The following is a 26,714-nucleotide window of genomic DNA, read 5'->3' on the forward strand; positions in this document are numbered from 1 at the left end:
ATGAGAAAATTCTGCATGGGTGATGTCAGGTGCACAATTGGGGGGAAAAGTGACAATGGTATGGAAATCCTATTTAAACAAGTTTCTAACAAGTTGTTGAGTATGTGCATTTGAAATGATTCCCAAGGTTCTGTTTTTTGTGTGTAAAAAAATGTTCAAAATATAAATCCAAGGAACATGAAGTAGGTCTGAAAGATATCAGGATATTTCTGAACATTAATCCTTCCTGAAGAAATCTAGTGACAACTTTGTGGGGATGTGGAAGGTGCTAACTCAATTTCCAATTCCGCTTCTGTTTTAGCGAAGTCTTATGGGGCAGATGACTTTCTCCCTGTGTTAATGTACGTGCTGGCGAGGAGCAACTTGACATCGCTACTTCTGGACGTGGAATATATGATGGAGTTACTGGATCCTTCATTACATTTAGGAGAAGGTAGGAATGCTCTTGTACAAACTGCCTCAAGCCCTCTAACGGAGATTACTAAAAACGCAGGCTAAGTAAACTCAATTCAAATTTCCCTCCATACATTTATCTGCAATAACTTCTCCTATTACTTATTTTTCATTGGTTTATGAAAATAAAAAGTTGTAGACAAAAGGAACCGCAGATTCTGGTTTACAAAAAAAGACACAAAGTGCTGGGGTAACACATCAGGTCAAGCAGCAGCTATCATTTATCAGATCTTCAAGATTATTTGCTTTTTGATAATGATTATGCAATTTCTTCCCATCAATTGTAGATTTGGATCCACTTTAAGAACCCATGTCTGTACTAGGGCTGTGTGAGGCTGATGGTACCATTCTTAATGGTTCATTCGTAGAGTCATAGAGCCCAGGAACAGGCCCTTCAGCCCAATTTGCCCATGCTGACCAAGATGCCCCATCTACTCTAGTCCCACCTGCCTGCATTTAGTCCATATCCTTCTGAACCTTTGCAATCCATGTACCTGTCCCTGACTTTGAACAGGTGTGGATCTTTAAATTTGACACACCAACCATGTTTTCTGGAGCTTGAGACCTTGCATTCAGCTAAATGACAGCTTCATCGCATCGCGCTTTCACTCTGTACCTGGAGGACTCAAATCTCCTCCTCTTTGTCCGTCAATGTGAGTGAAATAAACAGTGCGCGCTCTGAACTGTGTCCTGTCATTTCCTTTCCAAACTGCAAACGTCTGCAGAATGACCAGGTTTCTTTTCCAGTGTATAGAACCACTGCCTTGACCATGTTTTTAACGGAATAAATTAAAATAAGGATTATACCTCACGAGGCATGGTTTTTATTCCCGTTTTGCTCCGACTTATCGACCCCACCCCCTTCACGTACCATGATTAACTGCATTCCCTACATGTCCCCCATCACAGATCATAGAAACATAGAACCATAGAAAATAGGTGTAGGAGTAGGCCATTCGGCCCTTCGGCCCTTCGAGCCAGCACCGCCATTCAATATGGTCGTGGCTGATCATCCAAAATCAGTACCCCGTTCCTGCTTTCTCCCCATATCCCTTGATTCCTTTAGGCCTGAGAGCTATATCTAACTCTCTCGTGAATACATCCAGTGAATTGGCCTCCACTGCCTTATGTGGAAGAGAATTCAGCAGATTCACAACTCTCTGGGTGATAAGGTTTTTCCTCATTAGTCCTAAATGGCCTACCTTTTATTCTTAAACTGTGACCCCTGGTCCTGGACTCCCCCAACATCGGGAACATTTTTCCTGCATCTAGCCTGTCCAATCCCTTAAGAATTCTTTCAGCAGAAAGATCATCAGCAGCTGCCTCTCGCTGTGCAATGCACAGAGGACCCGACACGTTGCCTATTTCCTTCGCTCCATAGATGCTGCCTCATTCGCTGAGTTTCTCCAGCATTTTTGTCTACCTTCGATTTTCCAGCATCTGCAGTTTCTTCTTAAAAGTGGCATCCATGCCTGCAGTGATGTTGAAAATCGATGGTCTAGAAAATCCGAGTAACGTGCAACTTAAGAGATGCTGCCCGACCCGCTGTGTTACTCCAGCACTTTGTGTCTTTTTCTGTTAACCAATATCTGCAGTTCCTTGCATCGACAACTTTATTAAAAAAACATCTAAACTCCAACTAAACTTCAAACTGCCTTGATTGTACTAAGGATTTGGGGGCATTGTTTTTTGTCTTTGCATTATTATTGTTAATTCGTTTTCATAGAATGAACTTATTTTTATTGTTTATAATGGTATCGATGGTGTGCTATGTTTACATATCTGTTGTGCCTCTGCAAGTAAGGATTTCATTGTTCCCTTTGATCGAATAATCTTGGGAATGATGGGGTTAACATGTGAAGAGCATTTGAAGACTCTGGCTTGGGATTTAGAACGATGAGAGGGGATCTCTTTTGAAACCTATCGGATAATGAAAAGCCTTAGTAGAGTGGATGTGGAAAGGATGTTTCCCGTAATGGGAGAGTCTAGAACATACCTTCAAAATGGAGGCGAGGATGTATTTCTTCACCAGATGGTGGTGAACCTGTGGAACTCAATGCTGCAGGTGACTGGGAGAGTACAAGTGCCGTACAGGCAGTACCGATAGCCAGGATCAAACCCAGGTCTCTGGTGCTGAAAGGCAACAACTCTACTGCTGTGCCCACAGAGCTCCAAAAAGATAAGTCAGGTATTTAGAGAATCTCAAAAAGACAGGAAGTAAACTAGCCTTGGGAGATCCTAGAACATTACATTAAAATTTAGTATGATTAGAGCAACAATGTAATAACAGGAATGACTACACCTGGTGATTTGGAGTAGGATAAACTAATTGCACCTCTATATTTTAAATAATACATCCAAGTGGTAAGTAATAATAATAATAATAATAATAATTTTATTTATAGAGCACTTTAAAAACAAACATAGCTGCAACAAAGTGCTGTACATCACTAATCATTGACAAAAAAGTTAATACACACCAATAATAACAATCAAAAGAAATAGTAGGAAAAGACATGTAAAATAAAGAAACATCAAAAACAATAAAAACAGAAGCAAAGTCTCAGGCATGGTCAAACGCCAGGGAGTACAAATGTGTTTTAACACTGGATTTGAAGATGGACAGTGAGGGGGCCTGTCTGATGTGCAACGGCAGGGTGTTCCAGAGTGCCGGAGCAGCAACAGAGAAGGCTCTATCCCCTCTGAGCTTCCGACTAGACCTCGGTACCTCCAGGAGCAGCTGTCCAGCTGACCTGAGGGACCGGGCAGGAGCGTAACACAATTATTCTATGCATCGCACAGCCAACGGCAAGGCTCTGTGTGGGAGAACCAGGGTCTAATGCTGCACACTAGGGGGCAGGGTGTGGTGGAGATGGCCCTCAAACGAGGGAAGGGATATCACCCCAGGGGGCCACGTGAGTGGCAAGGGTGCCGGGTAGAATGACATTTGTGAAGGAAGGCAAATGAATGTACGTAAGTCTCCAAGAATGTCGGAAGAATTTTTACACAGTTCGTGTTTTGTATATATTTTGACTGAATAAAGTTGATACGATACGATACAATAGAACTTTATTTATCCCAGGAGGGAACTTGATCTGCCATCAGTCATAAAAAAACACAAAATATATGAAACATGAAATGAAGGTGATGATTAAAATAAAGATGTTGATTTTTATTTTTAAAAGCATTGGTCAATTGTCCACATGGTGCGAGTTGATGGATTTTGCTGTGTTTCAGGGTATTATTATCTAACTACCACCTACGGAGCCTTGGAACATATCAAACACTTTGATAAGCAAGGCTGTTACTCGCCAGCTCAGTCATGAGGTCCAGGATTCAATTCACCAGTGGGGGAGAGAAGGAGGACTCTCAACATGAAGCAACTGTCCCGGTCATCAATGCAGGTCAGTGTCATTGCGAACGCAAGCAGCTCGAATCCAGCATCAAAGTAAGATTTGTATTGTATTGTATTGTATTCAAATTTATTGTCATTGTCTCAATTTGAGACAACGAAATGAATTTCCCTTACAGGCAGTATCATAAAAAAAAAAAATTAAAAAAATAAATAAATAAATAAATAATAAATAATAAAACATATTAAAAATAAAATTGAAATTGATTTAAAAAAAAGCACAAACACAGAAAGTCCACGACACAACCTAATATAAATGGCACCAAGGTGAGGATGGCACCATAGTCCAGCCAGCCTCCCCTCCGTGTTCATCCGTGGTCGGGGCCTTTTGCAATGTCCTCCAGTTCAAAAACATCACAAATAATGAAGTGTGCAGGAAAATAAAGGACATGATCTTGCGTTCAGGCACAATCTTATTGGTCCTTGTCAATTCTTTAGTTTAGTTTAGTTTAGTTTAGTTCAGAGATACAGCATAGAAACGGACGTATACAGCATCAGCAAAAATGTATCCCGTACACAAACAAGCCCACTGAGACTGCACCGATCAGCGATCACCAGTACACTGGTTCTAACTGACACACAGGTGGCAATTGACAGCATCCACGTAACCAACAAACCTTCATGTCTTTGGGATGTGGAAGTAAACAGTGGCACCCAGAAAAAACCCCACAGTCACAGGGAGAACGTACAAACTCCGTATAGATAGCACCCGTAGTCAGGATTGAACCTCTGGCGCTGTGGGGCATCAACTCTATTGCTGCGTCATTGTGCTGCCCTCAATAGTGACTTTATAATTTCTTAAAAGATTCAGTTCTTTCTGTGCCAGCTCTCCTGACTGTTATCAAGGGGACATGGCAAATAATACTGTGAACAAAATCCCTTTAAGGAATACCTCCTTTAAATGAACATGTACTATTCTGACCACTGCCCTCTGCCGTACCACTTGGTTTTACCAAAACGGATTTGGTTTTCTTGTTCCTCAATGTGGCAACATTAGCAAATCAAGAATGAGGATTTAAAAAATCCCTTCGTTTGCATGAATAGTTTAATGACAGCATCAGCAGAAAATGTGGAGGAAGGAACTGCAGATCAAAGATAGACACAAAAAGCTGGAGTAACTCAGCAGGACAGGTAGCATCTCTGGAGAAACCAGAAGGGTCTGAAGATGGGTCTCGACCCGAAATGTCACCCATTCCTTCTCCCCAGAGATGCTGCCTGTCCCACTGAGTTACTCCAGCTTTTTGTGTCTATCATCAGCGAAAATGTATCCTGGAAACAAACAAGTTTCAACCATTTAATGAGCTCGAACCACAGCAAACTATCTGTTTGTGAAAGGAAACTAATTAGGATAAATATTTTGCATAAATACATTAATATGCAACAAGGTTATTTCCAATGAGATCATAAGAAACATAAGCCGAGTAGATCATCCAGTGCCTCCAGTCTGTGCCATAGTTCACAGCTGATCCAGTGTATCAAGCATAACTCCAACTCTGTGCATCAAATCCTCTCTCCTGTGTGATCCACAAAACCACGATGTCCAAAAATAAATCAAACTCATCCTTCATCATCATGCACAGTGACTGAGCACTCAGCCCCCATCAGGGGAAAGGATTCCAAAGATTTACAACCCATTGATTAAAAAACAGACACCCCTCATCTTAGTTCTAAATACACACTTGTCCAGAGACATTCTCCTGATTTGACAGTGTAGAAAGCAACTGCAGATGCTGCTTAATACTGAAGATAGACATAGAGTGCTGGAGTAACTCAAGTGGGTCAGGCAGCGTCTGTGGAGTAAAAGGATGGGTGACATTTCAGGTCGAGACCCTTCTCTGACTCTCAGATTTGTCTGAAGAAGGATCCTGGAGAAAGGCACTAGCTTCAACACCAAACACGGCAGGAGTGGACCCCTCTTCACCCTTTCAGCCAGGAGATGCGGAAACCTGAAGTCCCACGTTGCCAAGTAGAGGGACAGCAGCTTTCCCACATCGATCTGGTTCGTGAAGGGAACTGCACAACCTGAACCCACAGCAACAGAACACTACGGCTACCACTTACACTACCATAGACTTGGTTTTTCAATTATAGTTTTGCACTAAAGTGTTTTTGTGGCCGTCTGCTCTCTCGACCCGAATCGTCACCCATCCCTTCTCTCCAGAGATGTTGCCTGTCCCGCTGGATTACTCCAGCTTTTTGTGTCTATCTTCCTTTGGAAATGTTATGCGTGATTTATGTATCATTTGTTTGTGTGTGTTGGCTGAGTCTATGTGCCTGCGATGCTGCCACAAGCAAGACCTGTACCTCACTGTACATGATAATAAACCCAACTGCCCAAGGCAGTGCAGCTGACCGGGAAACATGTCATAGACACAAAGTGCTGGAGTAACTCAGCGGGTCAGGCAGCATCTCTGGAGATAAAGGATGGCTGGCATTTCGAGTCGAGATCCTTCTTCAGACTGAAAGTAGAGGGGAGGGAACTGGAGGTGAGAAAAGGCCAGAACAAAGCAGGACCCGGCAACAGTTGTCCAAGGAAGCGGGGAGCACATAATGGCCAAGAAAGAGTTAGATTCAGCTCTTAGGGCTAACGGAATCAAGGGATATGGGGGAAAAAGCAGGAACGGTTTTCGATGATCAGTCATGATCATATTGAGTGGCGGTGCTGGCTCGATGGGCCGAATGGCCTACTCCTGCACCTATTGTCTATGTTTCTATGTTGCTGGGGCAGAGATGATGATGAAGGAATACGATGTGAAAAGTGGAGCTGAACTGGTAGGATGACCTGGGTTGGGTGGTGGAGGGAGGGAATGCCTGTCACATGGGCTTCCTGCTTAATATCCTCCCTCCCCAGGAAGTTGAGCAGTCCGCAAAGCCAAAATTAGTTCCAGATCTCGTGGAATTAACTGAAGCAAAGTCTGAAGTCACCGGCTGCCTTGTACACACCTACAGGCTACAAAGTGTGCGCAGTCATGAAACGCTGCTTATAATTTGAGTTTTAATCTGTTTATTAATCACGAAAATATGCTGAGTGCAATCACATTCTGAGGCCTGAAGCTTTAACACACTCAGGAACTGGAAAATAAATGAGGCTGATTGTATCAATTGATTCTGTGGAAACTCTGATCACAGCCGTGGGACCAGCAGGCCCTTCCAAACCAACAATAACCAGATGATTTGTAACATAACATTCGCAAATGTTTTCCTCTGTTTTGGCCAACTTTCTTATCAAGTTAGCACTTGTGTGGACAGAATTGCTCACCTCAATCCATGTTTGTGCTTTTTCCTCACTTTAGCGAGAAGGGGGAAATGTAAACATCGTTCAAAATCCCGCAGGAGTAAAAAAAATGCTTTCAAATTTGATTGAGATGAATTTACAGCTTTCTCCGCCTCCAGGGGAATATACAATACTTTGTTTAAGGAAACCTTCACGCTTAACTGATGTTGCAATGGAATTGTGGATGTGAAATATAAGGAAATAGAAATACAAGAGTGTAGTTGCTTATTCATCCAGCTTCTTTCAATTAACCTCATAACCACTTATGCAATGTTATCTGAGGGAAAAGACATCTCGTCTGAGCTGAATAGCAACAGTCTTGCCTGAGTACTAAAAGATGATGACGAGATATTTAGATATGCCATTTATTGTCACTATACATGTACAATGAGATTAAAAGCTGCTCGTACTCAGTGCATACATATAATTTAGTACAAAAAACAACAAACAGAAAACAAAACAAAGGGGAGAGGGGGGGGATAGGTGCACAATTCTGTGGCGCTATATACATATCTATAAATGGTGAAGGATGAATAGGCAGTATTCTTAGGCAGATGTTTAAAGATTATATTAAATGTTAAAAAATGTTTTTAAAAATATTAAAAATGACAGTTACAATACACATTACAGTTCCAAATTTCAGTACGTGGATATAATAGATGGAAGTCCGGGTGTTGGGCTGTGAAGTCAGTGCATGTGTGAATTAAGAGTAGTTATGACTTTTGGAAAACAACTATTCCTGAGTCTATTTGTCCTGGATTTGATGCACCTATAGCGCCTTCCAGAGGGCAGCAGGTCGAACAGTCCAAACGCAGGATGGGAGCTGTCCTTGATGATATTCTTTGCCCTGTTAAGGCAGCGGGAGGTGTAGATATCCATCAGGGACTGAGTAGGAGTAGGAGTTATCTAATTTGCTAAGAATGGGCTGAGATAAAAGGGCGACATGGTGGTGCAGGGGTAGAGTTGCTGCCTTACAGCGTTTGAAGGGCCAGGGACCTGAGTTCAATCCCGACTATGGGTGTGCGGAGTTTGTATGTTCTCCCCGTGACCACATGGGTTTTCTCCGAGATCTTCGGTTTCCCCCACACTCCCAAAGACATACAGGTTTGTCGGTTAATTGGCTTGGTATAAATATAAATGGCATTGGGGGTTCAGTATTGATGTGGATAGAGAACTGGCTGGCAAACAGGAAGCAAAGAGTAGGAGTAAACGGGTCCTTTTCACAATGGCAGGCAGTGACTAGTGGGGGTACCGCAAGGCTCAGTGTTGGGACCCCAGCTATTTACAATATATATTAATGATCTGGATGAGGGAATTGAAGGCAATATCTCCAAGTTTGCGGATGACACTAAGCTGGGGGGCAGTGTTAGCTGTGAGGAGGATGCTAGGAGACTGCAAGGTGACTTGGATAGGCTGGGTGAGTGGGCAAATGTTTGGCAGATGCAGTATAATGTGGATAAATGTGAGGTTATCCATTTTGGTGGCAAAAACGGGAAAGCAGACTATTATCTAAATGGTGGCTGATTGGGAAAGGTGGAGATGCAGCGAGACCTGGGTGTCATGGTACACCAGTCATTGAAGGTAGGCATGCAGGTGCAGCAGGCAGTAAAGAAAGCGAATGGTATGTTAGCTTTCATTGCAAAAGGATTTGAGTATAGGAGCAGGGAGGTTCTACTGCAGTTGTACAGGGTCTTGGTGAGACCACACCTGGAGTATTGCGTACAGTTTTGGTCTCCAAATCTGAGGAAGGACATTATTCCCATAGAGGGAGTACAGGGAAGGTTCACCAGACTGATTCCTGGGATGTCAGGACTGTCTTATGAAGAAAGACTGGATAGACTTGGTTTATACTCTCTAGAATTTAGGAGATTGAGAGGCGATCTTATAGAAACTTACAAAATTCTTAAGGGGTTGGATAGGCTAGATGCAGGAAGATTGTTCCCGATGTTGGGGAAGTCCAGGACAAGGGGTCACAGCTTAAGGATAAGGGGGAAATCCTTTAAAACCGAGATGAGAAGAACTTTTTTCACACAGAGAGTGGTGAATCTCTGGAACTCTCTGCCGCAGAGGGTAGTCGAGGCCAGTTCATTGGCTATATTTAAGAGGGAGTTAGATGTGGCCCTTGTGGCTAAGGGGATCAGGGGGTATGGAGAGAAGGCAGGTACAGGATACTGAGTTGGATGATCAGCCATGATCATATTGAATGGCGGTGCAGGCTCGAAGGGCCGAATGGCCTACTCCTGCACCTATTTTCTAATTTCTATGTTTCTATAAACCTACCCTAGTGTGTGTGTGTAGGGTAGGGCCAATGTGCGGGGATCGCTGGTCGGCGCGGGCTCGGTGGGCCCAAGGGACTGTTTCCGCGCTGTATCTTTAAACTAAACTAAAACTAAAAAAGGGAACTCAGCGGTGTTGTTGATTGCCCTTCCGATCTTTGGATCTTACAGAGGAAGTCCCCTGCTTGGGCAATCTCGATGATAGTCTCGTCAGGAAGCTTGTGTTTTGTTTATGGGTCAGCCCACTGTGAGAGTCAGATAGGTGTTTACCGCTAGTTTCTTGTCTCCCTTCAGTCTCACCCAGTAGCTGTCCAGTGACACACGGCAGTGGGGGCGGGGTTAAAAGACAAGTTCAACTGGCACGCATCCAGTATTGAACACAAGTGAAATTAATTGGCAGGCAGAGAAGAAGAGAGATTCTGAACTGCTCTTGTGCCGGTGCATAATGACACTAGACTCAACTTCAGCAGTAAACATAATCACAAGATCACAGCAAACCGGGAACTCATCCAGTGAAACATTCTGATTAGTACTACTTCTACTAGAAAATAATGGGATTAATATAGATTTAGTGTAAATGAATGACAATAGACAATAGGTGCAGGAGTAGGCAAATTCGGCCCTTCGAGCTAGCACCGTCATTCGCAGTGATCATGGCTGATCACCCACAATCAGTACCCCGATCCTGCCGTCTCCCCATATCCGCTGACTCTGCTATCTTTAAGAGCCCTATCTAACTCTCTCTAGAAAGCATCCAGAGAATTGGCCTCCACTGCCTTCTGAGGCAGAGAATTCCACAGATTCACAATGTCCTTCCTCAAATTTGGAGACCAAAACTGCACACAATACTCCAGTTGTGGTCTCATTAGAGCCCTGTACAACTGCAGAAGGACCTCTTTGCTCCTATACTCAACTCTTATTATGAAGGCCAACATGCCATTCGCTTTCTTGACTGCCTGCTGTACCTGCATGCTGATGTTCAGCATGGATTAAGTGGGGTGAAGGGCCTGTTTCTGCGTTGTACAGCTCTACGATAACCTGGTTGTAATGACTATCTGCGATCAGTAACAATAAGCAGGTTGCCTCCTCTATATTCCATATATCTAAACTAAAGAATTTTCTTTGTATCATTCCCTGCTGAACAAAAGTAATGAAGTCATTTCAGCAACATCTGCGTTTTTAACACGGAAACTTTAGTGTGGGCCGTCTGCGAATTGTAACTGGAGAACTTTGCAAGTTTTATATACGATTAATCCCTGGTGTTGGATGGTTTACCATTTGTGGAGTTCCATCGGAAAATAGCAGCTTCAAAGAAATGCAGCAGCATTTTTTTAGAACTGGGGCTGCGATGAAATCCAACAGTTAAAATAACTCTAAATAGATTGCTGTTAGGCAGAAGGAAAAGACACAGAGGAGTCAAAGAATCGTAGAATCAAACGGCACAGAAACAGACCCTTCTACTAGAAAATAATTGAGTCTGTGCCACCCACTATCAGCCACCCACTGGTGATATTCCCATGTTTATCCTAGTTTTTATTCTTCCCACTTTCCCAACAATTCCCCCCGGATTCTACATTTGTTGAGACACTCGGGCCGATTTACAGCGGACCAAATAACCTACCAACCCCCACCCGTGTGGGATGTGTTAGTAAATCCAGCACCCGGAGGAAATCCACGCCATCACAGAACATACTATGTATGTTTAAGAAGGAACTGCAGATGCTGGAGAATCGAAGGTAGACAAAAAAGCTGGAGAAACTCAGCGGGTGCAGCAGCATCTATGGAGCGAAGGAAATAGGCAACGTTTTGGGCCGAAACCCTTCTTCGAAGGGTTTCGGCCCGAAACGTTGCCTATTTCCTTCGCTCCATAGACACATACTATGTATGTTGTCCTGTACAAGCCCCAAAGTCAGGGGTGATTCTGCTCTAAAATAGCAGCTGTATTAGCTATGCCACTGTGGAGTTTGGAGCTCAGGTGGTGGTTACAGTGTCCAATAGCCTGATAGTTGTTGGGAAGAAGCTGCTCCTGAACCTGGGCTTTAGAGTTTTCAGATTCCTGTACCTTGTTCCTGATGGCAGGGGTGATATGAGAGCGTGGCCAGGGTGATGTGGGTCTCTGATGATACTGGCTGATTTCTTGAGGCAGTGACTCCTGTAGATCCTTTCACTAATGGAGAGGTCAGGACCTGTGATAGAATGGCCGGGTTGGAAAGAGTCGTTGCTTATGTTGGCTGCTTTTCCAAGGAAGCATGAAATGTAGATGGTGTCAACGGTGTGAGGGTGTGATCTGTGTAATGGACTGGACTACATCCATAACTCTCTGTAATTGTACAGATGCACCATCAAAAGCATAGTATTGGATTGCATCACAGTTCTACCCAAGACTAAAGACAATAGATACAGGAGTAGGCCATTCGAGCCAGCACCGCCATTCAATGTGATCATGGCTGATCATCCCCAATCAGTACCCCGTTCCTGCCTTCTCCCCATATCCCTTAACTCCACAATCCCTAAGACCTCTATCTAACTCTCTCTTGAAAGCATCCAGAGAACCATCCTCCACTGCCCTCTGAGGCAAAGAATTCCACACACTCACAACTCTCTGTGTGAAAAAGTTTTTCCTCATCTCCGTTCTAAATGGCTTACCATGAATGGGTCTTTGAAGAACAAAGGCCCAAGTTACAGGTTGGGTCTAAAGGTCCTGTCCCACTGTACGAGGTAATTCAAGAGCTCTCCCGAGTTTAAAAAAAAAAATCAAACTCATGGGTGAGCATGTAGAATGTACGTTAATCCCATGTAGTTCATTTTTAATTTTCGTTCTGTAAAATATTTCGGGTACGTCGGAGCTCGGGGACGTCTCTTAGCGGCTCGTAACGCTAACGGCAGGTACTCGGGAAACGCGGTAAGCTCGTGAAGACTCGTGAAGATTTTTCAACATGTTGAAAAATGTCCACGAGAGCCCCGAGTACCCACGAGCGGATATTACCGTAAATTAAAAATAAATTGGATAGTTATATGGACGGGAAGGGAATGGAAGGTTATGGTCTGAGCGCAGGTATATGGGACTAGGGGAGATTATGTGTTCGGCACGGACTAGAAGGGTCGAGATGGCCTGTTTCCGTGCTGTAATTGTTATATGGTTATATTATATGGTTATATCTCCAAGTTCGAATCAGGTGAAACTTGGGAGAACTCTTGAATTAGCTCGTACAGTGGGACAGGCCCTTTAGTTCTATGAGACCAAGAAGAAAAGGTAAATGATTAAAACATATATATACGGGGCAATGGATTGAATCCTGCCTAAATTCACCAAACATAGTCCACATAATTTTAAGGGATGTGATTCAGATTACAGTATGCAGCACCCTCTACTGGTTAGGCCTCGAAGATGCCTTTTAATTTATTTTCAATGTGTTTCTTTTGCATTCTGCAGGATTTCCTGAGCGTATCCTTTTTGGAGTTTGGGTCCAACATCAAAACGTTTGCCATAAACCCAGAGGTAACTGCGGAGAAGTTGTTGGAGCAGTGCGCTGTAAAGTTTGGTGTCTCCGAATCCTCAGGCCACTGCTTGTACCTCGTGGTGGAGGAGAAGAGCATGCGACTGGCCGCAGACGCAGTCCCTCACCAACTCAAGTCTGGACTCCGGAAGATGCATCCACAAAAAGACTATTACTTCATATACAAGCGGGCAGACCAGCCAGAAGAGACGGAAGCCCCCCCCATTAACGACCTCCCTCCTTTCTGATGCCCCTTTCATTTCATGATAGTCCATGGTTTCGTAAATCGAATCCAAACGCTGGAAATCTGAAATCAGCAAATGCAGGAAATTTGCCACAGAACTGCCAGCATCTTAAAGCAAAACCTGGGACCACATTTCAGTTCTGACCTTACATAGGAACTTCAGTATATTCTCCCCCTTGCTAGTGTAGGACTTAATATCTCAGTTTTCCAATATTTTTTAACCAATATTAATTATTTATATCTTTTATTACAAATGTGAATAAAATCTTGTTTCCCTTTTGGTTCCACGCTTGCTGCTCAAGCCATTATTTTAAATGGAGGCTTGCAAGGAGAATGTCTGCTGTATTTGTCAGATTTGAATGAATCAAAACGCATTAAAGCAAGAGAATGAAAGCCATGGTTTAGATCTTGTTTCACAGTGGCATTCAATATTTAGGGCCTATCATGTAAGGTAACAAATAAAGTAGTATAGCTCTCTGTGGCTTTGGTGAATATGCCAGTCCATCCCTTGTTGGAATAATAACAACAAACAGAATGGACAAGTAGGTTAGGTTAACGGGGGGAGGGAGGGGTCAAGTCAAGTCAAGTTTATTTGTCACATACACATACGAGATGTTCATACGAGAAAGTGGCAATGCTCGCGGACTTTTGTGCAAAAGACAAACAACAAAACAACCAAACAAATTATAAACACAATCATAACACACATATTCTTTTACATAATAAATAATGGCAGGAAAAACGTTCTGTATAGTTAGTCCCTGGTGAGATAGGCGTTTACAGTCCAAATTGCCTCTGGGAAGAAACTCCTTCTCAACCTCTCCGTTCTCACCGCATGGCAACGGAGGCGTTTGCCTGATCGTAGCAGCTGGAACAGTCCGTTGCAGGGGTGGAAGGGGTCTCCCATGATATTGTTGGCTCTGGAGTTGCACCTCCTGTTGTATAGTTCCTGCAGGGGGGTGAGTGAAGTTCCCATAGTGCGTTCGGCCGAACGCACTACTCTCTGCAGAGCCTTCTTGTCCTTGGCAGAGCAATTCCCAAACCAGATGGTAATGTTCCCGGACAAGATGTTTTCCACCACCGCTGCGTAGAAGCACTGGAGGATCCTCGGAGACACTCTGAATTTCCTCAATTGCCTGAGGTGGTAGAGGCGCTGCCTTGCCTTACTCACGAGTGCTGAGGCGTGTGATGCCCATGTCATATCCTCAGAGATGTGGACTCCCAGATATTTAAAACAGTTCACCCTATCCACAGGATCCCCATTTATCCTCAATGGAGTGTACATCCTCGGATGATGTGCCCTCCTAAAGTCCATGATCAGCTCCTTTGTTTTTTTGATGTTCAAGAGGAGGCTGTTCTCCTGGCACCAGAGTGCTAGATCAGCCACCTCCTCCCGGTAGACAAGAGGGTCTGGTCTAACCATGTTAACCTGTATTTATATAGCACCGTTAACCAGGCTAAAAAAAAAGAAAGAAAGACTGGTCAGGGACATGGGTCGTTGGAAATGGAGAAGAGTGATAAAGAAGCAGTGGTGTTTAGGGCAGGAATGTGGCGATCGAGAGTCATGTCTGAAAAAAGGTCGGAGGGATTGAGAAACAAGGAACTGCTGGTTTACAAAAAATACACAAAAGGATACAATGTGCTGGAGTAATTCAGTGGGTCAGGCAGCATCTCGTGAATAGGCGATGTTTCGGGTAGGTTCCCATCATCGGTCTACATAGGAGGGTCCCAACCTAAAGATTTTCCCGATGTTGGGGAAGTCCAGAACAAGGGGTCACAGTTTAAGGATCAGGGGGAAATCTTTTAGGACCGAGATGAGAAAAACATTTTTCACACAGAGAGTGGTGAATCTGTGGAATTCTCTGCCACAGAAGGTAGTTGAGGCACACAGTTCATTGGCTATATTTAAGAGGGAGTTAGATGTGGCCCTTGTGGCTAAAGGGATCAGGGGGTATGGAGAGAAGGCAGGAACAGGATACTGAGTTGGATGATCAGCCATGATCATATTGAATGGCGGTGCAGGCTCGAAGGGCCGAATGGCCTCTACTTCTGCACCTAATTTCTATGTTAAAGAGTCACGTATTTACAGAGATGCTGCCTGACCAGTGAGTTATTCCAGCACGTTGCCTCCCCAGAATACATGAGCCCATGAATTACAAAGACAATGATTAAATCACAACTCCCGACCTCTGCAATTCACTGTTGCACCGAACACCACAGCCCCACCTGGCTCCGACCTGCCCCGCAAAGTGGGTCACCCTGAGCCGGCTCTGTACAGGGGTCGGCAAATTCAACGCCAACATGCATCGCAGGGGGCTGCGTTCATCAGCGTGTGTGGAGCAGACCAGCAAACAGCGCAGCAGCATGGCATTTACGACTACGCTGTCCTCCACCACCCCTGGTGGAGGGTTAGACCTCACGGCCATCTACAACAGTGCATTGAATTGGCCTGGATGGCCTTGCATAACCTCTGCTGCCTCAAACGCAAGAAGAAGATTAAACCAAACAGAAAGTTAATTGCAATCTTTCAGTATTTATTTCTCAGTACATAAAACATAGGGCACTTGTGCAAAGATTGCAAAAATAACAAGTTAATATAACAATAACTGCCTCCGCCTCCTTTCAGACCTAAGGATTCCCCTGCTCAGAAACCCAATGTCTGTGAAACTACCTCATCCCCTTAATCCTGATGTGATTGCATATTGATATTTAAAAAAACAATCTCACCATCCCTACTCAAGGTCAATCAAAACCAATCAAATACGCGCACACACACACACACGTGTGTATACGCACACACACACACACACACACGTGTGTATACGCACACACACACACACACACACGTGTGTATATGCGCACACACACACACACACACGTGTATACGCACGCACGCACACACACACACACGTGTGTATACGCGCACACACACACACATGTATACACACACACACACACACACACATGTGTATACGCACACACACACATGTGTATACGCACACACACACACACACACACATGTATACACACACACACACACACGTGTATACGCACACACACACACACACACGTGTATACGCACACACACATGTGTATACGCACGCACACACACACACAGGTATTCCCGTATCACACCACTGTATAAATGTAAATACAGCCTCATAACGTTACTTGAGATGCTACTGTGAGAGTTATAAAGCATTTGAAACCCAAATACATATTCAGATACGACATCATACAGACAAAAGTTGCAGTTTAACATAGACATAGACCTGAGAGGTGGTGGAGGAGGAGATTCTCACAATACTTGAGAATAATTTAAATGAGTTCTTGGAACAGCAAGCAGTACAAGGCTAATGACCAAATGCTGGTAAATTGAATCAGTTTTGATGGACTCATGGTTGTCACCATGGATAGATATTATGGGCCTAAGGGGCTTGTTTGTATGGTGAATGACTCAATGACAGTAAGTCCCAATTGTGGACAAATTCTTCTGGGACATTTTTAATTGTACCTCTCCCACAGACGATTATCATTGTATCGAAAATTCTGTTTACTCCTTATGTAAATTTAAACTCAATGGCTCCTTCCATCCTGTGCCAGCTAATTCCATCTTATTGTGCGATGGCAGAAACAATGTAAGTTCCTCCAAGTGACGTGTCAGAGAATTGATCATTTAAACACTGGATGTTCTCCTGAACTCACCGTTTCGCAATCAACTTTTCAAGTAACTGCCGATGCTTCAGTGCAAATCCACCACACGTTTCTACCAGCTTGTTACTCCACACATAACACAGAACTTCAGACAGTCCCTGAGGATGCAGGATGAGGACACACAGGATGAGGCTGATGTGGAAAAGCACAGGCTCTTCCATAACTGGGGTAGGCAACTCCTGATGGGGCAGATGACACTTTAGTTTACTGTACAGCTCGGAAACGGGGCCGTCGTCCCACGGAGTCCGCGCCAAACAGCGATCCCAGCACACTTACATTATCCTACACACACAAGAGACAGTTTACAATTATACCGAGCCAATTAGATACAAACCTGTACGCCTTCGGAGTGTGGGAGGAAACCGGAGAGCCCAGAGAAAACCCACACAGGTCACGGGGAGAATGTACAACATCCACAACATTCTCACTCCCAAATAAGGAACAAAAGGTCAAATACGGGACAAATTCCTGACGGCAATTCGTTAACCGACTTGGCTATGGCTGGGTGAACGATGAGTTGGCCCGGGTGCTGGACTGCACACAAAGCCAAGATGGCGGGCCAGCTGAGAAGTTTTGGCCCTGGCGCCGGACTTTGCGAGCGATGTCGTGCGGCCCGGGCCAAAACTCCTCAGCTGGTCTGCCGGCTAGTCTTTGTGTTCTGCTGCATGCGCGCAAAGTCTGGCGCCCCATGCAACTCATGAACCGATGATCGGCCACGAGACGGAGAGGTGGTGGTGTTGGCGGTAAGCAAAGGTCCAAAGGTTAGACAGCTCCCCGGCTGCCGACCAACGGGGCCACTGGCGAGGCACTGCTGCTGCACTCCATGGGCTGCACCACGTTGGTACGGGTGAGGCAGGGCCAGATGCGGCGCTCCGAACTGAGTCCATCCCGGCGGGCGCTAACAAGTCCCGCGGCCATTTAAAGCCGCGCCGGGCGATGATGTAAGGCCCCACTCCAGGTCATCCTCAACCCCGCAACTCGGGCGGGAGAAGTCGCCGTTGCGGAAGCCCCGAAAAGCGGTCTCCCAGCAGGGACCCGCGGGCTCCCGGTGTCACCGTCCACCAGACCAGCGGTTGGAGCTCCGAATCTCTGGGGGTCAGGTCGCAGCAGCGCGCCACCACCGCTCCTCCCGCTCTGAACTCGGCCAGCTCCACGATGGTGGGTAAGTCCGCAGCTCCGCGACTGGAGCCCCAGGTCGTTCCGGTTGGAGGCCGCTCCACGGTGCTCGGCCCCAACGACAACGGAGACCCAACAGAGAAAAGGTCGGGTTCTCCGTGCAGGGAAAGATTTTTAAAAGTTTCCCCCACCCCCCGCCCCCCGCCCCCACACACACACATACCCAGTTTTAAAAAAAAGCACTCAATTCAAACATGAGGGGTAAAAAAAAAAACACGCTTGGTGTATCCTTTTTTGCGGAGTTTTGTGTTACAATAGAGCAATTGTTTCTCCTTTTTTTCTTTTCTTTCTAGGGTCTATTTCCTTTCTTTACTTCCTTCTCTAACTTCTTCCCCAAGGAGCTTTCTTTTCCCAACACTTTCCTGCACCTTCACGACTCTTGCTCACTTTCCTTACTTCTTTTATTTCTACCTTTTTTAAAGCTCGAAAAATGAAGTGGTACAACAAATGTAATAAGATATATCTGATGTGTATTACTGTCATTTACTGTACTTCTAATAAAAGTAAATTATTTTTAAAAAAAGGAAAAAAAAAAAAAAAAAAACTACATTCAAACATTCAAACGCGACAAAAAATAAATAAACGACAGACGGACTGCAGCGGCCGATGCGACGTGAGTCACGCCGCCCACCAAGGGCGGTCCCGTGGGGTAAACTAATTTAGCCCAATATACGGGATGTCCCGGCTAATACGGGGCAGTTGGCAATCCTACTGGCACTGTAAGGCAACAACTCTACCGATGTGCCACTGTGCAGCCCTTTACCATACTGTACGGCTGTGTGGTTTGTGAGAAGGTGTGTGCTCCTTTCACCATTCATACAGGACTGTCTGCTGCCACTATATGGCCTGAGTTTCCTCTCCACTTAGGGCCAGGGATTACCAAGTAACATTGGAAAAAGTGCAGTTTTCAAGGAGACGTTGAGAATATCCTTGAATCTTTTCCGCTGGGCAATCTCTTCCACAATCTCTCCCGCTGAGCTACTCCAGCACTTTGTGTCTATCTTGGGCAATCTCTTCCTCTGACAGACCTTGGATAAGAGTGCCTACTTTCAGAATATAATCGGATCCTGCAAACAACATGACTCACCCAATGAAGTTAATTGAGTCAACAGAGCAGGGTGGTGGCGCAGCAGTAGAGTTGTTGTCTTACTGCACCAGAGACCAGACAAAAGAACCTGGTTCTGGTTCTCTATAGCTCTATGATTCCATGACTGAATTACATTTGGCAGTTCCCGAGCAGACCACTAGAAGGAACTGCAGATGCTGGTTTAAACCGAAGATCGACACAAAATGCTGGAGTAACTCAGCGGGACAGGCAGCATCTCTGGAGAGAAGGAATGGGTGACATTTCAGGGCAAGACCCTTCTTCAGACTGATGTCAGGGGAGAGGGAGATATATAGATAAGGAATTGGAGTGTGTAAATAGAACAAAGGGAATGGAGTTGAAGAAAAATGTAGAATAGATCATTGTTAGTTGGGAGAAGGTAAAAATGAAGCAAGCAGAGATAAAATGTAAGGTACACAAAAATGCCGGAGAAACTCAGCGGGTGCAGCAGCATCTATGGAGTGAAGGAAATAGGCGACGTTTCGGGCCGAAACCCTTCTTCAGACTGATGGGGGGTGGGGGGGAGAAGGAAGGAAAAAGGGAGGAGGAGGAGCCCAAGGGCGGGGGGATGGGAGGAGACAGCTCGAGGGTTAAGGAAGGGGAGGAGACAGCAAGGGCTAGCAAAATTGGGGGAATTCAACGTTAATGCCATCAGGACGCAAACTGCCCAGGCGGAATATGAGGTGCTGTTCCTCCAATTAGTCGGAGACAGTGAGACTGGTGGGAGAACTGGGAAGGGGGAGGGATGGCAGGAGAGGGGAAACAAGGGCACCTTGAAGTTAGAGAAGTCAATGTTCATACCGCTAGGGTGTAAGCTGTCCAAGTGAAATATGAGGTGCTGCTCCCCCTATTTGTGCTGGGTCTCACTCTGTCAGTGGAGGAGGTCCAGAACAGAAAGGTCAGTGTGGGAATGGGACGGGGAGTTAAAGTGTTTGGCAACTAGGAGATCAGGTAGGTTTAGGTAAATGAGCGGAGGTGTTCATTGAAACAGTCGCCGAGCCTATGCTTGCTCTCGTCCATCTACAGGAGCCCACTGGACGGCATGTGTTATTCTGACGATAAATCTGCTGGTAGAAATAAAGAACTGCAGATGTTGGTTAATACACAAAAGGACACAAAGTGCTGGAGTAACTCAGCAGGTCTGGCAGCATTTCTGGAAAGCGTGGATAGGTGACGTTTCGGATGAAGACCCTTCTTTAACCTGCTAATCTGTGACAAAGCTCATTCTCTCTATAAACATTGAACACTAGAAGATCCAGTGGGTCAGAAACCCCACCCCACCCAATGCAGACAAAACAGAATTTGCAATTTAAAGACTTGTATATTACTGGCTTTTCAATCAAAATGCATATTGGCAAAATTAGCATTATTCTGTGGCAGTTATCAGGGACAACGAAGCATAATATTGACAAGTGCAGGACTTTACATATTGGTTGAAGGAATGAACCTTTGTGAAATATGAATTATGAATAAAAGTAATTTCCATTACTCCTATTTAAAATTGCATTGCTAGAATGAGACATGGAATTCTAAGCATCTGAGAAGTCTGAAGCTTGGACATGTCTTCCTTGACCTTTCTGGATTCCATACTCTAGAAAAGATGCACAGCCACTGAAACAAGAAGAACGGCCACCATTCCAACAGTTCAGGGGGTAAGTGAGAGAAACTACTACACCTTGGCAGGTCAAATCAAAATAGGACGTACATGGTAAATGGTAGGGAATTGAAGAATACAGTTGAACAGAGGGATCTGGGTATAGCCGTGCATAGTTCCTTGAAGGTGGAATCTCATATAGATAGGGTGGTAAAGAAAGCTTTTGGTATGCTAGCCTTTATAAATCAGAGCATTGAGTATAGAAGCTGGGATGTAATGTTAAAATTGTACAAGGCATTGGTGAGACCAAATCTGGAGTATGGTGTACAATTTTGGGTCGCCCAATTATAGGAAGGATGTCAACAAAATAGAGAGAGTACAGAGGAGATTTACTAGAATGTTGCCTGTGTTTCAACAACTAAGTTACAGAGATAGGTTGAATAAGTTAGGTCTTTATTCTCTGGAGCACAGAAGGTTAAGGGGGGACCTGATAAAGGTCTTTAAAATGATGAGAGGGATAGACAGAGTTGATGTGGACAAGCTTTCCCTTTGAGAATAGGGAAGATTCAAACAAGAGGACATGACTTCAGAATTAAGGGACAGACGTTTAGGGGTAATATGAGGGGGAACTTCTTTACGCAGAGATTGGTGGCGGTGTGGAATGAGCTCCCAGTGGAAGTGGTGGAGGCAGGTTTATTGGTATCATTTAAAAATAAATTGGATAGGCATATGGATGAGAAGGGAATGGAGGGTTATGGTATGAGTGCAGGCAGGTGGGACTAAGGGGAAAAAAAAATTTGTTCAGCATGGACTTGTAGGGCCGAGATGGCCTGTTTCCGTGCTGTAATTGTTATATGGTTATATGGTTACTGTAGAAATGTACCAACAGCCAGTAGATCAATCTCTAAGTTATTCTGGAATCGGCATGCTTGTCCAATGCAATCCGGGCTAATAAATCTTAGGTTTAAATTAGTGAAGGTTATACTAAAATAGTGCATTAAACAAAAATAAACTCGCTGAGACCATGCAGTTAGAATTATTCAACCACAGAGTTTGGGAATTGATGGCATGCCAATATTTATTGATCTCAGTGCAATGGGTTCGCTGAAGGATTCTGAATTCATCTGTATGCGTTAGACAAGCACATGCAGGAAGAAAGTCACACCTTATGTGAACTCAAACTTGTTCAGTGGAGGGAATAGGCAGATTGAGCAAATTCAATTTGATTGTTTGATGAACTAAATGTTTCTCTATATCACCCTTGGTTTCATTTTAAATAAAAAATAATTAATATGCTGCCCCCAGAACAACAAATTTGTGTTCACGCAAGAAGGTGTGGTTGTCTTCCTCTGGTTAATTCCATGAGGGGTTGTAGAGGGGTGAATAATTAACTGTATGTGCTGTCTAACACATAGAGATGTATTCAGAGCCCAGCAGTTTGGGATACACAGCCAACATCTAAACTATAATACACTCTGCCTCCAAAGCATTGTCCCTTTTCAACCTGCAGTTATTTGTTTTGGAGATGCCATTTCAATTGAGCCTTAACCCTATACTGACCACTAGATGCTCCAAACATCTTGCACTATTCAGAAGATAGTAAAGGGCAAAGATAGACATAAAGAGCTGGAGTACCTCAGAGGGTCAGGCAGCATCTTTGGAGAAAAAGGATGAGTGACGAGGATTCCCTACATGGTAAATGGTAGGGAATTGAAGAATACAGTTGAACAGAGGGATCTGGGTATAACCGTGAATCTCATATAGATAGGGTGGTAAAGAAAGCTTTTGGTATGCTAGCCTTTATAAATCAGAGCATTGAGTATAGAAGCTGGGATGTAATGTTAAAATTGTACAAGGCATTGGTGAGACCAAATCTGGAGTATGGTGTACAATTTTGGTCGCCAATTATAGGAAGGATGTCAACAAAATAGAGAGAGTACAGAGGAGATTTACTAGAATGTTGCATGGGTTTCAACAACTAAGTTACAGAGATAGGTTGAACAAGTTAGGTCTTTATTCTCTGGAGCGCAGAAGGTTAAGGGGGGACCTGATAGAGGTCTTTAAAATGATGAGAGGGATAGACAGAGTTGATGTGGACAAGCTTTTCCCTTTGAGAATAGGGAAGATTCAAACAAGAGGACATGACTTCAGAATTAAGGGACAGAAGTTTAGGGGTAATATGAGGGGGAACTTCTTTACGCAGAGAGTGGTGGCGGTGTGGAATGAGCTCCCAGTGGAAGTGGTGGAGGCAGGTTCATTGGTATCATTTAAAAATAAATTGGATAGGCATATGGATGAGAAGGGAATGGAGGGTTATGGTACGAGTGCAGGCAGGTGGGATTAAGGGGAAAAAAATTTGTTCGGCACGGACTTGTGGGGCCGAGATGGCCTGTTTCCGTGCTGTAATTGTTATATGGTTATATGGTTATATGATCGGGGCCCTTATTCTAAAGAAAGGTGCCTGACCCGCTGAGTTACTCCAGCACTTTGTGTCTATCTTTGGTATAAACGAGTTTCTGCAGTTCTTTATTTCATGTTGCTGGCGTTCTGATGCAGGACTTAGGCTGAAGCAGGTAACTTCCCTTGCCTGGCGGAGACTGCTGATCCTGATGGATTTCACGCTAACCAAGCAGATTAGTATAAACAAAGTTGACAAAACTGAGAAAGCACGGTGACTTTGATCACTCAATCAACATTCTATTTTGTTAATGTTTTACCTTCAATGTGTAAAGTTGCTGTCACTGGAAGACAGCCCACGATCTAAGGTTCAAGGTCAAGTTTGGATACTGCACTTCTTTCTGGAAATCCAATTCCCCCTTTCACAATAGTGTTAACAATTCCAAAACTCTTAAGTGCCAAACATCACAATTTTGAGAATCTGAACAGGTTAATGATTCATTTATTGAACACGTCAACATTTGCAAGACTTGGCAGTGATGAGAGTCTGATCTCGTGCTTACTGACGTCCAGGAGTCACTATGCTCCAATCACGCTGCAAATGTTGACTCATTTTCCTGTCACATGTTGAAAGGTTCTGCTATTCTGAAGCCCAAAGGTCTGTACATTTACTTCCATTGAGAGTACTCATAAGGTCATAAGGAATAGGAGTAGAATTAGGCCATTCGGCCCCTCAATATTGATACTGTTTCCCTCCACAGACACCGTTTAACCCACTGTCAACTTCAGCATTTTTCCATATTAGTTTTGGATTTTGTTTCGGAATATTGACTCCACCATCCAATCATGGATGATCTATCTCTCCCTCCTAATCCCATTCTCCTGCCTTCTCCCCATAACCCCTGACACCTGGAACTACTCACGAGGGAATGTGCCCCCTCCAATGAAATGATATCATAGTCAAATTAAAAGGATTCAAAGCACCAAAGAAGCCTCAGGGTTGAGTGGCGCTGAGAAAGGATGATGTTATGTACTATCCACATCATTTCAGCTCAAGGGAGATATTCTACAAGAGGCAGTTTACTGCTCTATCAGCCTCCCATTAAATTTGGAGAGATAAATTTGAAGGAGAGGAGGGAGATGAATCACATGAACATGGAAATGAAAAAGAGAGGGGGAACGAAAATATCTGTGGAGGTCTTCACTCTTTAGTTTTCCCCTCCAATTCTGCCGTTTCCAATACAATTAAGGGCGGCACCATGTCACAACGGTGGAGTTGGTGCCCTACAGCGCCAGAGATCGTAGATTTGATCCTGACTGCAGGTGATGTCTGTAAAGAGTTTATATGTTCTCCCTGTGACCTGCGTGGGTTTACTCCCGGATTGATTGATTGATTCTTTTAATGACCACACAGTCAGGCTGGTGGAATTTGTTATGCCAATGCAGCACATAAAAAAAAAATTAAAAAAAGAATACAAACATGACAATACTAAAGAAATTTAACATGAAAACATCGCCCCACAATGGTTCCCATTATGAGGGAAGGCACAAAGTCCAGTCCCCGACCCCAGTTCCCCTAGTCAGGCCAATTGAGGCCTCCACAGTTGCCTCTACGGAGGCCCGATGTTCCAGGGATCTCCAGCTTCCTCATACACTCCAAAGACGTACAGGTTTGTAGGCTAATTGGTTTGGTAAAATTGTAAATTTGTGTAGGATAATGTTAATGTGCGGAAGTCGCAGGTCAGACACTAACTAAATTAAACTAAACTAAACATCTCTTTATCAACTTCACCACCAATTTCCATCCTGCACTCAAATTTACTTGGACCATCTCCGTCACCTTCTCCCCTTTCTTGATCTCACAGTCTCCATCACGAGAAATAGACTATTGACTGATGTAGATTACAAACCCACTGACTCCCACAACTATCTTGACTACACTTCTTCCCACCCTGCTTCCTGCAAAGACTCTATCCCCTACTCCCAATTCCTCCGTCTACGCCGCATCTGCGCCCAAGATGAGATGTTTCATACTAGAACATCCGAGATGTCCTCATTCTTTAGGGAACGGGGGTTCCCTTCACCCATCATAGGTGAGGCCCTCACTCGTGTCTCCTCGGTACCCCGCAGCTCTGCCCTTGCTCCCCATCCCCCCTAGTCACAACAGAGATAGAGTCTCCCTGGTCCTTCTCTTCCACCCCATCAGCCGTCACATACAACACATAATCCTCCGAAATTTCAGCCACCTCCAACGGGGTCCCACCACTAGCCACATTTACCCATCTCCACCCCTTTCCACCTTCTGCAGAGACTGTTCCCTCCACAGAATTCCACAGATTCACAACTCTCTGGGTGAAAAAGTTTTTTCCTCATCTCAGTCCTAAATGGCCGACCCCTTATCCTTAACCTGGGACCCTTGGATTTAGACTCCCCCAACATCAGGAACATTTTTCCTGCATCTATCCTGTCCAATCCTTTAAGAATTTTATATGTTGCTATGAGATCACCTCTCATCCTTCTAAATTCCAGTGAATACAAGCCCAGTCGACCGATTCTTTCATCATATGTCAGTCCCACCATCCCAGGAGTTAACCTCGTGAACTCCCTCAATAGCAATAATGTCCTTCCTCAAATTAGGAGACCAATATTGCACACACTACTCCAGGTGTGGGCTCACCAGGGCCTTGTCCAACTGCAGTAGGACCTCCTTGCTCCAAATCGCAAATCCTCTCACAATGAAGGCCAACATGCCATTAGCTTTCTTCACTGCCTGCTGTACCTGCATGCTGACTATGTTAAGAGGAACATAGGGGAACAAATGCTAAATTTGTATAAGATAATTACAAGCAGTTGAATAAGGGGTGGGAATTAATAAGCTTTGGCTTCTTCCTGCTCCTTTTCAGACACATACGATTTTATTTATTTATCGATATTGTTTATGACACTTTATAAATATTCTTGTTTTGTTTTTTGTAGCTGTTTCACATTTGCTTTTTATTCTTTTATTCTGTTCGAAATAAATAATAAAAATAAATAAATAAATAGGCTTGTGCCCAGCCCCAATACCACTGGCAGTGTTAGCCAATGCTGCTCCAATAAAGGAGCGGGGAGATTTTGGTTGAGTACCAAAACAACGGTGGCACCTGCCAGAGTTTGTCTCGTTCCCCTCTGCTAATCCTTCCATTCCAAGCAGGATCCACTGAGCTCACCCAGCCAAAATCCAGTTTTACAAAATTATTAAAGACGGCACACAATATGTGGAATAGATTGTGCATTTTAAAGCGTTTATAATCTCGTGACAACTGACTCATCTGAAATGCCAAATAGAGACCACATGTGTATTTTCAGTCTCAGTGTTGAGAAATCTACAGTCGCATGTGATTCCAATTCCCATTTCTTGGCAGATTTAATGAAATGAAAGAACACTGTTTTTGCTTGCAACGCAAATGTACAATGTTCTAATGTGTCATTATTAACCCTGCCAATAAATGACCAAGGGATGAGAACTTGAGTCACATTCATGCTCAGTGTCGCTCATTTGGAAAAACAAACAGCAGAGTCAACATTTTTAA

General features: G+C 44.2%; 1 protein-coding gene across 1 annotated transcript in view; it reads left to right on the forward strand.

Moving 5' to 3' along the window:
• The window catches only part of LOC129700578 (ras and Rab interactor 3-like), a 91,958-nt gene extending 78,409 nt beyond the window's left edge, over window positions 1–13,549 (forward strand). The window contains 5 exon segments of the mRNA XM_055641196.1: window positions 302–433; window positions 3,691–3,752; window positions 3,754–3,804; window positions 3,807–3,857; window positions 12,849–13,549. Coding sequence (XP_055497171.1) covers window positions 302–433; window positions 3,691–3,752; window positions 3,754–3,804; window positions 3,807–3,857; window positions 12,849–13,160 — 608 coding nt within the window. The 3' untranslated portion in view covers window positions 13,161–13,549.
• Window positions 13,550–26,714: the final 13,165 nt, after the last annotated feature.

Source organism: Leucoraja erinacea, chromosome 9, assembly GCF_028641065.1.
Source record: "Leucoraja erinacea ecotype New England chromosome 9, Leri_hhj_1, whole genome shotgun sequence".
NCBI classification, from domain to species: Eukaryota; Metazoa; Chordata; class Chondrichthyes; order Rajiformes; family Rajidae; genus Leucoraja; species Leucoraja erinaceus.